General features: G+C 53.6%; 1 protein-coding gene across 5 annotated transcripts in view; it reads right to left on the reverse strand.

Moving 5' to 3' along the window:
* Positions 1 to 1,814: 1,814 nt before the first annotated feature.
* SPTBN4 (spectrin beta, non-erythrocytic 4) overlaps positions 1,815 to 16,262 on the reverse strand; it is a 100,584-nt gene continuing 86,136 nt past the window's right edge. For 2 of the 5 annotated variants that reach the window (XM_083516083.1, XM_083516084.1), the window contains exons 29-37: positions 16,108 to 16,246; positions 15,799 to 15,883; positions 14,246 to 14,442; positions 12,931 to 13,577; positions 11,835 to 11,916; positions 11,381 to 11,664; positions 9,423 to 9,596; positions 6,948 to 6,990; positions 1,815 to 5,235 (exon numbers count right to left, since the gene is read on the reverse strand). In XM_083516083.1, the coding sequence (XP_083372209.1) occupies positions 5,071 to 5,235; positions 6,948 to 6,990; positions 9,423 to 9,596; positions 11,381 to 11,664; positions 11,835 to 11,916; positions 12,931 to 13,577; positions 14,246 to 14,442; positions 15,799 to 15,883; positions 16,108 to 16,246 (1,816 nt within the window). In that variant the 3' untranslated portion in view covers positions 1,815 to 5,070. The remainder of the gene's footprint in view (positions 5,236 to 6,947; positions 6,991 to 9,422; positions 9,597 to 11,380; positions 11,665 to 11,834; positions 11,917 to 12,930; positions 13,578 to 14,245; positions 14,443 to 15,798; positions 15,884 to 16,107; positions 16,247 to 16,262) is intronic. The other 3 variants (XM_083516086.1, XM_083516087.1, XM_083516085.1) reach the window with 2 other exon arrangements.

Below are 16,262 nucleotides of genomic sequence, written 5' to 3' on the forward strand. Positions count from 1 at the left end.
AACTACAGTTCCCCCCAATCCCGAATGCCAGTTTCAGGAGGGCGGGTGGGTTGCTCCAGGCTCAGACCGCTTGGCTGTAACAAGCTTTTATCATACTGATAATTTAGGAACTTTCACCACTGCAACTAAACCAAATTTCACTGCCTGTGTTGTACAACCAATGTGGGGGAAAGCACATGAATCAGACCTTTGGAGAGTTTGTAAGTAAACAATTATTAACTCACTAAACGTGTGGTATTTTTCTATGTTGTGGAAGAGGGGAACTTTGGAAGGAACTCGCAAGGGCATCTCTTAAAGGTCTAACAGCCGATATTTCCACACTTTACCTTGCTGCATGCTTTGTGATTTTAAATCTTTTCCGGGGTTCTCCCACCAAAGAGGACTTGCTCCAAACTTTTATCTTGCAATCCAGGAATTCTCCTTTGATATCCCCATTTCTTCCTTGCCACCAACAGATGGACCAGCCGTCAGACTTGGTAAAAGGCAGATTCCTATGTTAAGAATGTAAGCAGGACCTGCTGGATCAGGCCAATGGCCCATGTGGCCAGCATCCTGTCCTCCCCCTGGCCAAGCAGATGCCCAGAATGGGAAACCCACAAGCATGACCCAGACACTAGAACCTTCTGTCCTCCCCTGGTTTCCAGTAACTGGCATTTAGAAGCATCCCTGCCTCCATGAATTTGTCCAATCCTCTTTTAAAGCACCTAGCAAGAAAGAGGCCTGGCAACACAGCGGAGAGGGGCACCCAGAAAATGCAGAGCAATAGCAAGGGATCGGGTCTAGCACCAGAGCAAACTGTGGGATGTGATATGTAAGTAGCAGTCAAGTACAACATTCCTTGTTTTCCTAGAGTGGACATGCAGGGGAATGTTTGGTCCAGCCAGTCGAAAACTTCCTGTTTCCTCCTGGCCTGGAGCATCCTTCCTCTTGCATGTGACTAGAGGTGGCCGTGACCTTACCTGTCCAGGTAACAAAAGGACAAAGGCATGCTGCCACTCTCTTTCTTTGACTTCCTCCGTCATTGGAGCAGCTTTTAGCTAGAGATGCTCTAGCCAACAGAGGACACTGGGATTATCCCCATATGGGACAGATCCACATGTACAGTCATAACTTGGGTTATGGACGCTCCAGGTTGCGCATTTTTGAGTTGCGGCCAGGCCAAACCCGGAAGTAACGGAACGGGTTACTTCTGGGTTTCGGCGCTCACACATATGCAGAAGTGCTAAATTGCGCTTTGCGCATAAGACCAAATTGTGACCTGCGTGTACGCAGACACGGCACTGTGGGTTACGAACGCTGTGGGTTGTGAACGTGCCTCCCGCACGGATCACGTTCGCAACCTGAGCGTCCACTGTATATCCTTTGTAACTAAGTCTGCATTCAGGGATCCAACTGTGAACTGATGATGTGAGTAAACGTCTTTTATTGACTTTACACAAGACTGCCGTGTGCTTATTCTTTTAAGAGGGATAAAAGGGAGCTTACCAGGAACCTAATAGTGAGAGGCTTACACAAGCCTGCAACCAGCTATCCACTCTGCATTTAAAAGGGGAATGTATAACTCTGCTAAGTTAAGGAACTTGCTAGCACAAATTAGGAAGGATGTTAATAAACAATATATCCTCTCCTGCCTCCCTGAACATTCCCACACGGTGGGGGTTGGACTACAACCTTAATCCACTTCAGGGAGCCTAGCCAACGGGCGTTATAGTCCCAACCACATCTAGAGGGCCACTGGGTCCCCGTGCCTGTTCTGCCTCCGCTAGCACACTGCCATGGAAACCTGGCAAAGAAATGGGACCCCAAAAGACAGGTTTGGTTGCAGCCAGGGTCTAGGACCACTCCGTTCCCCTTTATTGGACACCAAGGTGGCACAGCTCATGCTTTCCCCATTGGTCAAGGCCATGGAATGACCAGGATCTGAACTGGGAGCAGAAAGAGAACTACTAATCTCTGTGCAACTGGACATGGGTGAAGTCTGAGCAGCGGACACCTGCAGCCACGTTGGAAGAACACCCATCGTGGTGCGTGGGGGATTCGTGGCTTCCCGAGACTGGACGTGGTGGGGACCCACACGAAGAGGCAGCAAGCAAGCGGATCGCTGGATCTCATGCAACCAAGATCTAAGCTCTTTTACAAATTGGTCTCTGTTTGAAAAACACAGTTCTTCAGAAAGATTTACAGCCAAACAAAATGAGAGAATGCAAAATCCCAAATGCTCCAGTTTTTTGGCGGTTCTTTTTCTATACAAGACAAAGGAAAAAAAACGTATTTAAAGCAATTACAGTATCTTACAGGCTTCTGAACGGTTAGGGGAGGCCGAGGGGGATGCGGAAGCGTCAACAGATAAAAGTGCACCAGCGCCAGGAGAGGCACCGTGGAGACACACCCGGGGCCAGGGAGGCCGGATCGGGCCCAGTCTCAGGCTGGAAACGTCACGAGATTGGGAAAAGCTGCCCCAGAACGGTCCGTTCACAGGCACGACGATTAATCTGAGCTCCTCCAGGCCTGGGCTAGGGAGCACGCCGGCCCCGGACGGATCAAGCATGCGGCTGATGTGGGGCAGAGAGATTCTTGACACCAAGTCCTGGGGCTGAGAGAGGTTTGGGGACCGGTGCCAGCTGCGCTTGGGAATGTCTTCCTCTGGACAAGGGTCACGTTTTAAAGTTTGGGTTTTCAAATCTCCAAGGTCACCAATCATTGCAGCTAGAGCTGGGAGGGACCCCAAGGGTCCCCACCCCCCTGAAGAATGTACAAAGCACAGGCCCCAATCTTGGCCCCTGGCTGGCAAGAGCCTCCCCATGCCCCACCTGGTCTCAAAGCTCGGGCTGGAAATGGAGGCGGTTATTGACTTGTAGGAAGGCGTTTCACACTGGGAGGGAGAGCTTGAGGGGGTCGCTGGCCGTCCTGGGAATGGGACACACTGGGCAGGAAGGCCATAGGTCAGTGGTCAAGAGAGCCTGTCTAAAATCTCAAGGGAGCCACAGTTGGTATCCAAAATATGGATGGAGCTAGCTGGACCAGGGGTACGACTTCAGCATCTCCCTGAGCTCCCAGGGGAAAAGGATAGGAGCTGCTGACCCTAACCTGCCCCCCCCAAGCTGCACAGCTGGCTTCCAGGACAGATGTTGCCTTTCCGTTTCCTCTCTGCACTGAATGGGAAGAAGAGCTGGAAGCCAGGCAGGCGGACTTGAAATCAAGGGGGACAAACAAGGGTCAGGGGTGAAACATCCAGCTTGAAAAACCCTCGCCAGGACCGGTCCAGCCTCTGCAGCCCAAAAGACCCACAGAAACTCCCTTCCCTCTCTGGCTGACCTCATCATAGGGAACCCAGGGGTCATCTGGTCCAACCCCTGGCAAGGCAGGAATCGCAAGATAAAGGATCTGAGACGGTCTCTACTCTCGAGGGCGCAGGCAAAGCTGATGTGCTGTTCTGGGGCAGAGGCTGCCTGTTGGAGGCCTCTTGAGGCCTCCGCTCTGGCTGGGGAACAGCTCTCCCCCCCCCCCGCACCTCCTGGGGCCGTCTCCAGGTGCAGTTCCTGACTCTGCTGTTTATTGCATAAAAGCACATCTCCGTGCCGTGATGGGTGAGCCCCCTCCCCGAGGTGCCCCTCCCCAATAGCAGAAGTCGTGATGGCAAGGGATATGGCTTGTTAAGAGCAGTGCCAAAGCGGTGCCCGCGGGCTCCCCCCCCCCTTGTGCTGCTGACGTGAGTTTGTGCTCCAAAGTCCGGGCGCCGTTCGCGCCTCCTTTGCGGGCCACTCCTTGGAAGCTGGAGCCCATTCTGTCTCGGATGCCCCCCCCAGAGCCCCAAAGATGAGGCAGTGGGAGAGGCAGAGCCCCAGGTGGCTTTGGAAAAGGGGGGAGCAGGCAGCCTCCCCCCTCGGCCCCCTCACTCCCCGCCTCTCGAGGGACGCAGAGGAGGTTTCTGTCCAGAGGGCATTGGAACGGCACGCAGAGAGAGGCGCAAAGGCAACTAGGGGGCAGATGGCTTCGCGAGGGAGATGGGAGCAGAGCCAGACACAGATGGGAAACTGGCCAGGGGCCGACACACACACACAGCACCCCAGACGAGACGTTTTTCCGGGTGGGGGCAGGGGAGCGGCGTGGGGTCTTCTCTGGACTTGAGTAATGCGTCGAATGCAGTTCCTAGGAGTCTGATTGCTGACGAAGCAGGCGGCGAGGCGGACGCAGGCAGGGGGGTCTGGAGCGATGCCCCTGCAACTGCCCCCCAACTCTCACAAAAAACTGCCCCCACTGGAGCAAGTTTTGTTGCTGATCGGAAGACGAGAAACTGGAAGGAGAAATTCTTGCAGAGAAAGCAGAAACAGCCGGTCCCCACCTTTGACACACCTCCCTTGAGGGCCGTTGTCAAAGAGTCACTTTGAGCTCCCGGGGAGGGATGGGGGGGCGAGCTGCCTCTTCCCGCTGGTAGCAGCAAAGGGGGGGGCAGCCCTGCACAACACCCCCACACACTACCGTGGCACTTGGCCATCACCTGGCCTGCCTCTGCTTCTGCCTGGCACGGGTCCCCTTTGGAGGACTCTGCAGACATTTTGGAGTGTGTGTGTGGGGGGGGAGAATATGAAAAGGGGGGGGGGTCCCCGGACACAGACTGGACAAAAGCAGAAGATGTGACTCCGTGGTTGACGGGGGCGCTGTTTGTTCCTGGGCACCAGCCATGGGAAAGCAGAGCGGCCTCCTGGGCCCCACACATCCGCCAGGGTCCCTTGGGTGCCTCTTGGCAGGAGCAAGGGTGGCAGGCTGTGGGGACCCTCTGGGGCACCAGCTCCCCCCCTCTGTGCTGGTGGAGCCTCACCCCCCAGCAATTCACTGTCTCTACAGTCTTGGCTGGTTCAGCAGATACAGAGGGAGCAGGCACCCCCCCCCACCTTGGGGCCCCTGGAGTGCCTTGGCGCCCAGCTGTGGCCCTCCCCAAAGACCCCCAGAGTCTGCCCCAGGAAGCTCTCCTCCTCGCGTAGGCCGAGGGCCACGGTGGGCCCAGAGTGTCCGGCGGCGCCTCCTTCTCCGGGGGTTCCTCACAGCAGCCTCACGGCCAGAGGGGCAGCCTCATTTCTTGCGGCCCGAGGTACTGGCCCTGCGGTCAGCGTCCCGATGTTTGGGGTTGCCCTCGTCGGTGGAGGAGGTGGTCAGCAAGGCCTGGCTCCAGCGGGCGATCTCCGCGTGCTCCGCGATGGAGGCAGTGAGGGCCTCCAGCCAGGTCTTCAGCTCCTCCTGCAGGAAGGAAGGAAGGAAGAGGGCTCAGGCCACCAAAACTTGCAAAAATGTATAAGGTGAAAAATAAGGAATGTTGGAAATGTAAAGAAAAAGAGGGAAATTTCTATCATATGTGGTGGACTTGCAGTAAAGTAAAAACCTTCTGGGCTCTGAGATACAGTGGATGCTCGGGTTGCGAACGTGATCCGAGTGGGATGCACGTTAGCAACCCGCAGCGTTTGCAACCTGCGTCTGTGGTTTAACCCACAGCGCCACCTGCGTCCTGATTTTTTGGATTGGAATGGTTTGTATGGGCCTAAAATGGTTGAAGAACACCACAAAATGGATGCTGTTGAGGAACTATTAATGAACTGTGTTGATCCAAGAGCTAATGGAATGAGCACGTTCTGGCAAAAAGAATATGATATGAATGGTACATGCAAGGAGGCGTAAAATACTGGCTATACAACACTAGTCTCAAACAATGCCAGGAGCTACACAACACCAGGTTCAAACAAGAAGAATCATGAAATGCCAAGAACATGCCAAGAACAAGAAGGACTGCCAAGATTCAGATGAACAGCGAGAAAAGATGAGACTTCTCAGGTTGGCGTGTGTGCCAGAGGCAGGCAGGATCCCGCTATCTCATCACCCAAAACTCTGACGGAAACTGATCTCTTCAGTGAAGAGTGGTGGTGAGTATGGGAGATGAAGGGCTTTGTGTCTGCTTGAGTCCATATTCCTTGTCTTGACATGTGAATTACTTGTGAATCAATAAAACAATCTCATAGAGAAAATCCAATACTGGTTGTCTGAGGTTGACTTGTGCCTTCCTAGGGTCTACTGGGTCTCAGATGTGCTAAACACCTAAGCAGATTAAAAGGACCTATTTGGTCATAACATTATCCCAACTTCTCAATTAGCCCTTTTATCTATATGGGACAAGAATGACATAAGGAAGACTTAAAAAAATTCCCTTCAGTAGCACCTTAGAGACCAACTAAGTTAGTTCTTGGTATGAGCTTTCGTGTGCATGCACACTTCTTCTTCAGATACCACAGCATGCACACGAAAGCTCATACCAAGAACTAACTTAGTTGGTCTCTAAGGTGCTACGATGGATTTCTTTTCTATTGTTTCGACTATGACAGACCAACACGGCTACCTCCCTGTGTAAGGAAGACTTGAGAGTGTGGTTAGAATGACCATTGCACAGTTTTAGAAAAATTGAGATGGGGCCAATCTTCCTACTTGCTACACTAAAGTGGAAAACTGACAGCTGAGGGTCTTCAGGGGCTAAAGGAAAAGGGACGGTTTTCTACCTTTTGGGGGATCTGACCTTATTTCATTTGTAAGCCAGGAGGAACATGGCCTGGGATCCTCTTGGCCCACAAATGAATAGGATTGATGCAGTGACTAAGGACATCTGAATCAGTTAATTCCATTGCCTTGATATCACAGGATCCCTGTTTCATAACCCTGCCTTGCTTAACTGTTCTGTCTCTGCTCTGGGACTCCTGGACAGTTCGATTTTGGGGTGTGGCGCTCATCTCCGCTTTCAGGCCGAGGGAGCCAGTGTTTGCCCGCAGACAAATAATCATATATGGGATACGTATATTGCTGCCAGATCCTGTTTGATAACACTGTCTTTTGCAGGATTTTGTATGAACTTTTTTTTGAAAAATAAATAAATTTAAAAACAGCCTTCTGAGAGAGAACCAAGAGCTCACCTCGTCCTTGGCCTGCAGGAGGAACTCGCCACCTTCGCTAGTCCTGGAAGAGAGGAAGAAGCAGCGGTTAGGGAAGTCAAGAAGAGAGGAATAGCCTTGGGCTGGATCCGGCCAGCGGCCCTCCTGCGCTTCACTGCCATTCAGGGGCAACTATGGAACTCCTTGCCACAAGAGACAGCGATGGCCAGCAGCCTAGATGGCTGTAAAAAAGGAGGAGGCAAGTTTAGGAAGGAGGAGGAGGAGAGGGCTATCAATGGCTCCTGGGCACAATGGCTGTGCACTGAATCTTCGTTGCTGGAAACCACAAGAGGGAAGAGCGCAGTCGTGCCCAGATCCTGTTTGCAGGCTTCCCACGATGGGTCTCTGGTTGGCCCCTGTGAGAACAGGACGCCGGACTACATGGGCCAATGGCCTAATCCTGCAACCAGGCTTTCCTTAGATTCTTATGGAACCTCCAGGTCCAGAGGCAGTCTATCTTGAGTCCTAGGTTCTTTGGGGCATTTGGCCACTGAGAACAGGATGTTGGGCTCGATGGGCCCCTGTGTTCTGACGTACTGCTGCCCCCCCTTTTCTGAATGCTTTATTGGTTGAAAGCTTTATAGTAGAAATGTACAATAGATGTTACAGGCAAAAAGAGACATAAAAAATAATGATTCATTCTTTAACTAATACTTGCTTTGTACATCCATCTGTGATTAATTTTGACAAGGCCTCCCATCTTCCCCTTGCGTTCCCGAATCAAATTCCTTAAATATGCACTTAAACTTTGCTTTCTACATGTTATTTAACTTACTACATATTCTATTTCACAAAATTGTCCTATTTACACACCAAAGCTCAATCAAGACCTGCCAATAAATTGATCTTTTGACAATGTTCTTTCACATAGACTCTGTATGTATCCCACTCTGATAATTTTTTCATCTGTAACTTCTCTTAGCCTTGCTGATAATCTTGCCAGTTCAGCGTACTTTCTTATCTTGTTTTACCAATCTAATTTAGAATATCCTCTCCCTTCCAGCCTTTTGCGATTAGAATTTTGGCAGCAACTGTAACATACATACAGACTCTCCTGAACTTTTTGGGGATTTCATTCCCCATAATTCCTCGCAGGAGGCCTCTGGTTTCTTAGGGAAGGAGCATTTCCACATTTTCTTCAGCTTGTAAATCATTTCCCAAAATTGTCTGATCTTTTCACAGTTCCACCGCATGTGGATCCATGTGCCTTCAGCTTCCCTGCATTTCCAACAAGTGTTTGTCCTAGATCTGAATATTTTGGCTAGCTTAAAAAAAGGTAAAGGACCCCTGACAGTTAAGTTCAGTCGTGAACGACTCTGGGATTGCGGTGCTTATCTTTACTGCCAAGGGAGCCGGCATTTGTCTGCAGACAGTTTTTCCGGGTCATGTGGCCAGCACGAACCAGAGCAGCGCATGGAAACGCCGTTTACCTTCCCGCCGGAGCGGTACCTATTTATCTACTTGCACTTTGAGGTGCTTTCGAACTGCTAGGTTGGCAGGAGCAGGGACCGAGCAACGGGAGCTCACCCCGTTGCGGGGATTCGAACCACTGACCTTCTGATTGGCAAGTCCTAGGCTCAGTGGTCTACACCACAGCTCCACCCGAATTAAGTTGGCTAGCTTAAGAGGCATTAAATGCCACCTGTAAAGCATTTTTATGCAATTTTCTTTTCAATCATAACATGATGTAAACCTGATGTCCTCCTTCCAAAGTCTCTCCCAACTTTTCATGCAACGTACTGCTGCCTTCTGGCCTCCTTGCTGGCCTGGGGAGAGCCTGTTCCCCTCGCCATCTGTGCCCTGCCCCTGGGCGCAGCCAGGAGGGGCTCCCTTGGTCTCCAGCCCCTTGCCCAGCAACCCCCCCCCATTCCTTGGGGGCCTGCTTGCCCTCTTTGGAGGGAAGGAGCACAGCCCTCACCCAGGGCCGTCTTTAGCAGATGCGGCAACGGGGCGCAAATATCTGCCCAGCGCCAAATTACAACAGATAGTGTTGGGGTGGCCTTAGCTGCGCACTGCCAGCCATCCGGGGGGGGGGCGCAACTCTCCCCCGTGCCGCTGCAGGAGAGCGATCCCCGCAGAGGCTTGGGAATGTGAAGTTGCGCCCCTCCCAAGCCTCCTCAGGAGGAGAGCAAGCCCCACAGAGGCTTGGAAGGGAAGCTGCACACCGCCAGTCATATAGTTGGCAGGGCGCAGCTTCCATCCTAAACCTCTGTGGGGACCGCTCTCCTCCCGAGGAGGCTTGGGAGGGAAGCTGCACGCCTGCCAGCCTTATGGTTGGCGGGGCACAGCTGGCGGGAGTGCAGGAAAAGGGGAGGCCGCTGGCAAAGCCGCGCAGCTCCCCCAATTACTGGGGCACCCCTGAGAGGCCGGCGCCCTGGCGCGACGCCCCACTAAGCCCTATGGGAAAGACGGCTCTGCCCCCAACCCCAACCCCCATATCCCAGGCAGGAGGCTCACTTGATCCTCAGGACGTTTTTCTTCTTCTTGTAGGCGTTGGCCACCTCGCTGGTGGCGTTGAGGAGGCTGAGGAGGGGCTCGTTGGCGTGGGTGCTGCCCGACTCCCGCCCCTTGGAGTCCTTGTAGAAGCCCAGCTCCCCCTTACTGAGGACGCAGAAGAGGTTGATCCAGGACCTGCCAGAGAGAGAGAGAGAGAGAGACGGCCGGGGTCAGCACCACCCAGGAGCCCCCCACCCCCACAAGTGGGGAGATGATGTTCGGGGGGGGGGACACCTGCTTGGCACGCAGAAGGTCCCAGGGTTTGAGCCCCCCAAATTCCTGTTGCAGACCACCTCTTTCTGTGATGCTTTTGGGTGATCATTGGCTAAGAGGCCGGGCAATTGCTAAAGTCTTTAAATAAAGAAATATTATAATAATACAGTGGTACCTTGGTTCTCAAACGCCTTGGTTCTCAAATGCCGAAAACCCGGAAGTGAGTATTCTGGTTTTCGAACGTTTTTCATTTTTTTTAAATAAGATATTTAAGTTTCAAAAATAAAAAAGAAGTCACAATAGTAATAATAAGAGAAAAAAAACAGAATAAAAAAGAAGAAAATACAAAATACAAAAAAGTAAAAACAATTAAAAACAAATCAATCTTTCCATCTCTTGTCTTTCATTCACTTGTTTCCCTGACCTCCTCACACCTCCCCTTTTTTGTATTCCAGTTCAGTAAGTTAATTCAGCAAATCCTTTCCCTCTTTGTTTTTATCTTAGATCTTTGTCTTAATATGTAATAACTGTATATTCTCATCTGTTAGCAGTCCATTTTTACATACTCCTTATAACATTGCTACTAAAAACCCCTTAGCTTCATTCCAACATCATTCTAACATTCATTAATTTTACAGTATTTCTGTAGATAGTCTTTAAATTTCTTCCAATCTTCTTCCACCGACTCTTCTCCCTGGTCTCGGATTCTGCCAGTCATTTCCGCCAATTCCATGTAGTCCATCACCTTCATCTGCCATTCTTCCAGGGTGGGTAAATCTTGTGTCTTCTAGTACTTTGCAATAAGAATTCTTGCTGCAGTTGTGGCATACATAAAGAATGTTCTGTCCTTCTTTGGCACCAATTGGCCGACAATGCCCAGGAGAAAGGCCTCTGGTTTCTTCTGGTTTTTGAACGTTTTTCAGAAGCCGACTGTCCAATGCAGCTGTCAGCTATTGTTTCCGGGGCGCCTGCACCAATCAGAAGCTGCGCCTTGGTTTGCGAACATTTTGGAAGTCAGACGGACTTCCACAATCGATTAAGTTTGGCACTTTTGTGTTTACTCTATATTTTGCATTTTTGCTTTTGAGGCTTTTCCGGTCAATTTGTTTTTGTGCCTGTGTGGAACCCAGTTCAGCTACTGGTTGATTGACTGTGCGACTGTGGGATTGGATCAAAGCCCCCCATCCAAACAAGGACTATCATCAGGGCAGGTAAGGGGGAAAAACACAATACTGCCTTATTTATTTTATAGTACAGTACATTGATTCTTGTTAAATAGTAAAATTCATGTTAAATTGCTGTTTTAGGGGTTGCTTTTAAAAGTCTGGAACGGATTAATCCATTTTGCATGACTTTCTATGGGAAAGCGCCTCTTGGTCTTGGAACGCTTTGGTTTCAGAATGGACTTCCGGAACATATTAAGTTTCAGAACCAAGGTAACACTGTAATGATAATGATAATGATGATGATATGATGATGATGATAATGATGTTCCTGCCAGCACCCTGGCTGCAGCCTTCTTCACGCATTGAAAGCAGAAATCCACCCCCCCAAGCCCCCTCAAAGCCAAGCAGAAGCCCTGGAACTGGGGCCACGTCTGCCCCCACAGCCCAGCTCTGCCCACTTGCTTTGCCCTCCCCAGGGCCCTCGGGACCGGCCCCAGGCGGGGAGGGTGCTGGCAGGAGCGCCCCCCCCCCGCGACTCACCTGTTGGAGGCCTTCTTGTTGGGCCCCTCCAGCTCCAGCTTGCGGAGGAGGTAGCCCTCCTGCTGGACGGTGTGGGTGGGGGGCGGCGGGGGTGGGGCGCTGGTCTGGGCGGGGGCCGAGCGGGACCGGCGCGCCTCCCCCGGCGGAGCGTTGGGGTCCTTGGGCCGGGGCCTCCGGCGCGGCTTGGGGCGGTCTCGGGCGCGGGGGCGGTCGGGGCGGGGTGTCCGGTCGGGCAGCATGTCCAGCCCGTTGGGCAAGCGCGCCGGAGACTCCCTCTCACGAGGCTGTAGGGAGAGAGAGAGAGAGACGCTTGGACGTCTCCGGGGCCAAGATGGCGGACCCCCAAGGAAGGTCTCGTTACCCAGGCCCCCGCAGACGTGATGTGAGCCCAGGAACCCATGGGTGGCATAGCCAGGCCCTGGGTGGGCACAGCAAAAAGGGGGGACGGACTCACCGTGGCCGCTGCGGGCGTGGTTGCTGGCCCCGTGGACTCCTTCTCCTGCAGCTGCTCCACAATGTCTGCCAACGTCGCCTTGCTGCGGGTGACCAGGAAGAGTGTCAGAGGGGCTGCCCCCCGGGAGATTCAGGAGGGCTGCGTCCCAGGACTGGGAGGGGAGAGGGACCAGGCCAGGCTTTTCAACATCCACATGCAGCCACTGGGAGAAATCATTGGGGGGTTTGGGCTGGGTGTCCATCAATATGCAGATGACACCCAGCTCTACCTCTTTTTCAAATCAGAATCAGTGAAGGCGGTGAAGGTCCTGTGTGAGTGTCTGGAGGCAGTTGGAGGATGGATGGCGGCTAACAGATTGAGGTTGAATCTTGACAAGACAGAAGGACTGTTTCTGGGGGACAGGGGGTGGGCTGGTGTGGGGGACTCCCTGGTCCTGAACGGGGTAACTGTGCCCCTGAAGGACCAGGTGCGCAGCCCGGGAGTCATTTTGGACTCACAGCTGTCCATGGAGGTGCAGGTCCATTCGGTGTCCAGGGCAGCTGTCCGCCAGCTCCATCTGGTACGCAGGCTGAGACCCTATCTGCCTGCGGACTGTCTCACCAAAGTGGTGCATGCTCTAGTTATCTTCTGCTTGGACTACTGCAATGCACTCTACGTGGGGCTACCTTTGAAGGTGACCCAGAAACTGCAACTAATCCAGAATGCGGCAGCTAGACTGGGGACTGGGAGCAGCCGCCGAGACCACATAACACAGGTCTTGAAAGACCTACATTGGCTCCCGGTACGTTTCCGAGCCCAATTCAAAATGTTGGTGCTGACCTTTAAAGCCTTAAACAGCCTCAAAGGCCCAGTAGACCTGAAGGAGCGTCTCCACCTCCATCGTTCTGCCAGGACACTGAGGTCCAGCTCCGAGGGCCTTCTGGTGGTTCCCTCTCTGCGAGAAGCCAAGTTACAAGGAACCAGGCAGAGGGCCTTCTCAGTGGTGGCGCCCACCCTGTGGTATGTGGCTGGGGGCACCGAGCTGCGCTTTCTCCCCCTGTGGCCCCCAGACCTGCCTACTTCACCCCCCTCACCCTCCTCCCTTGGGGCTCCTCACCCTCCTCCCTTGGGGTCGTTGCGCTGGGCCTCCTGCTCGCTGGACTCCTGCCTCTCCAGCCGCCTCTCGTGCCGCTCTCGGCCCGCTTGCCGGGGCGCGTCCTCGCTGGACTCCTGCCGCTCCAGCCGCCGCTCCCGCCTCTCCCGCCGCCGCTCTGGCTGCTCGTGGCGCGCCGGGGGCGCCTCCTGCTGCTCCACCGACTCCTGGCGCTCCAGCCGCCGCTCGTGGCGCTCCCGGTGGCGCTCCACGTGCGCTTCCACCCGCCCGCCCCCCTTGGTCTCCGCCGCCTCCGGCCGCGCGTCCGGTCGGCGGGCGTCTTCCTCCACGGCGGTGCCAGCCTTGCCCTCCCCGGGCCCTTTGGCCTCCGGCGCCTCCTGCAGCCGGTCGATCCTGGGCTGGAGGCGCTCTGGCTTCAGCTCGTGGCGGACGTAGCCCACCTTGGCCTCGCCGCGCTCGGGGGTCTCCGGCTTCAGCCCGTTGACCAGGGCCTGGGCCTCCCCCCGGCCGCGAAGCAGCAGCAGCTCCTTCTCGTGGAGGGGCTGGCGCAGGAGAGACTTGTGGCCCAGATCCGCCGGGTCGGCGAAGACCTTGCGGCCCAGGAGAGGCGTGGGGGGCTGCTTGCTCTGCTCGGCACGCAGCTTCTCGATCTGTGGGGCAGGGCACAAAGGAGGGTCAGCCTGGGGAAAACTCGGGAGTTCTTCTCCTTATTATTTATTGGCATACACATATTACATATACTCAATTCCATCGATCCTTCATTGGGGAAGGTTCTCAGGCAGGTGGAAGGAGAAAGAACTTGCCCAGGTGAAGACCACCTGGTGGAAACCCTCCCACACCTGGTTCTTCATTGTAAACTATATGCTGATCTCCGCCAGCAATTTCTAGATCAACTCTGTATCCCCAACTGGAAACCAGAGTCGGAGGTCATACATTTTCTATTACTGGGGAATGATCAGGAGCTCACCAAGCTAGTGGCTAAATATCTCTGTTTGGTTTTTTGTCATTGACGTCTGATCTCCCTGGAGACCAAGAGATGTGACGATAGACTGCTCTGCCCCCTTTCTTTCAGCAAATGTTTTGTGCCACTGGGGAAGTGGGAATTCTGCATTGATTTGTTTTGGATGTTGTATGTGATGCCAATAAAAGGTTTGATGATGATGAGAATCTGAAACGTAGGACACCCCCCAGGGTCATCTAGTCCAACCCCCTGCAACGCAGGAAATCCAGCTCAGGAATCCCTGCCAGCTGATCTCTGCTTAAGAACCTCCCCCTTCCCCAAGGCGACATTCGCACCCGCTCCCTCCGCCACCCGTACCGTGGTGAGCCGCCGCAGGGAGCTGAAGCGCTCCTCCCAAGCCGCGGCCGCTTTGCGAAAGGCCTCGTGGCGCCGGATCAGCTGCTCCACCTCGTCGACGCTGTTGCCCAGCTCCCGGCTCTTCAGCAGCGGCTCCTGGGCGGTCAGCCAGGCGTCGGCCACCACCGCCTCCTGGGCAAACTGGTGGACCTCCAGCACTGCGGGGGGAGACAGGGAAAGAGCTCAAGGCAAGAAGCTGGAACCAGGCCGGGCACAAGGCGGGCAGCCGGGGCAGCTGCTGAAAGGAGGGGCTCAGATATTCTCGGCCAGCTGCAAGAACCTCGAACACGGATCGTGAGTGGGTGTCACGAGGCTATTGGGCTTCTGTTTTCATTTTTATTCTGCATTTTGTGGTTTTATATCTTGGTTTTATTCCGCGAATTGCCCTGAGACCCTGGGCATAGGGCGGTATATGAAGTCAATTAATAATAATAATAATAATAATAATAATAATAATAATAATAATAAATGATGTTCCTGCCAGCACCCTGGCTGCAGCATTCTTCACCCATTGAGGGCAGGAAGCCACCCACCAAAGCCCCACAGAAGCCAAGCCGAAGCCCCTGGAACTGCAGCCAATCGGAAGCCGTGCCTTCGTTTCTGAACATTTTGGAAGTTGAATGGACTTCCAGAATGGGAAGTTATCTCCCGCTTGGACTACTGCAATTTGTGCTACGTGGGGCTGCCTTTGAAGGTGACCCAGAAACTGCAATTAATCCAGAATGCGGCAGCTAGACTGGGGACTGGGAGTGGCCGCCGAGACCACATAACACCGGTCCTGAGAGATCTGCATTGGCTCCCAGGATGTTTCCGAGCACGATTCAAAGTGTTGGTGCTGACCTTGAAAGCCCTAAACGGCCTCAAAGGCCCAGTAGACCTGAAGGAGCGTCTCCCCCCCCCCATCATTCTGCCCGGACACTGAGGTCCAGCTCTGAGGGCCTTCTGGCAGTTCCCTCATTGTGAGAAGTGAGGTTACAGGGAACCAGGCAGAGGGCCTTCTTGGTGGTGGCGCCCGCCCTGTGGAACACCCTCCCTCCAGATGTGAAGGAAATAAGCAGCTATCCTATCTTTAAAAGACATCTGAAGGCAGCCCTGTTTAGGGAAGCTTTTAATATCTAAAGCTGTATTGTTTTTAAGACTCGATTGGGAGCCGCCCAGAGTGGCTGGGGAAACTCAGCCAGATGGGCGGGGTATAAATAATAAATTATTATTATTATTATTATTATTATTATTATTATTATTATTATTATTATTCCATTCGACTTCCAAAGTACCACTGTACATGTTTCAGTCAATAAATAAATAAATAGTATGTGTTGACAGAGAAACATGGGACCAACTCCCCCCCCCCCGGCAAAAAATATATGTGAGGATGGGAGTCGGGAGGGAAAGGGATGCCCCCCACTTCCCCCTGGGGGGCTACAAAGCAAACTGTGAGAGGAGGAACGGTTTTGTGGGGTGGATTTTCAGGGGGGGGGTTGGGGGGAAGGGGCTGGCGTTGCCCCCGGACTCACTTTGCTGCAGCCACTCCCAGTGCCTGTCCCATTTTTCCACCATCTCCTTCTTCTTGGTCATCAGCTTCTCCAGGTGGACCTTGATCTGAAGTTGAAAGAGGACAAAGGGTCATGTCTCTGCCCAGGCCTTGCCTGCCCCCCCCATTCCCAGCCCCCCCCCCGAGGATCCCATTCCCTCAGAAAAGATCTTTCCTCTCTGTCATGCAACATGGTCCTGGAGTGCGGCAGAAGAGAGAAGGCTGCCGCCCCCCTTACCCCACTGCCCAGGGGGCCCCCCCCTCCCGGCCACGGAGATGGGGCGGAGCCTACCTCCTCGGAGGCGGGGCTTTTGTTCATCACCAGCGTCTTGCCCAGGTCCACGCAGGAGGCGATGTTCTTGCTGTGGGTCTCGATCTCGCTCTTCAGGCCCTGGTGGTAGTTCATCAGCACTTCCACGGTGGAGACGTCCCTGAGGGGGGAGGGGG

Source organism: Podarcis liolepis, assembly GCF_965112155.1.
Source record: "Podarcis liolepis genome assembly, chromosome: 7".
NCBI classification, from domain to species: domain Eukaryota; kingdom Metazoa; phylum Chordata; class Lepidosauria; order Squamata; family Lacertidae; genus Podarcis; species Podarcis liolepis.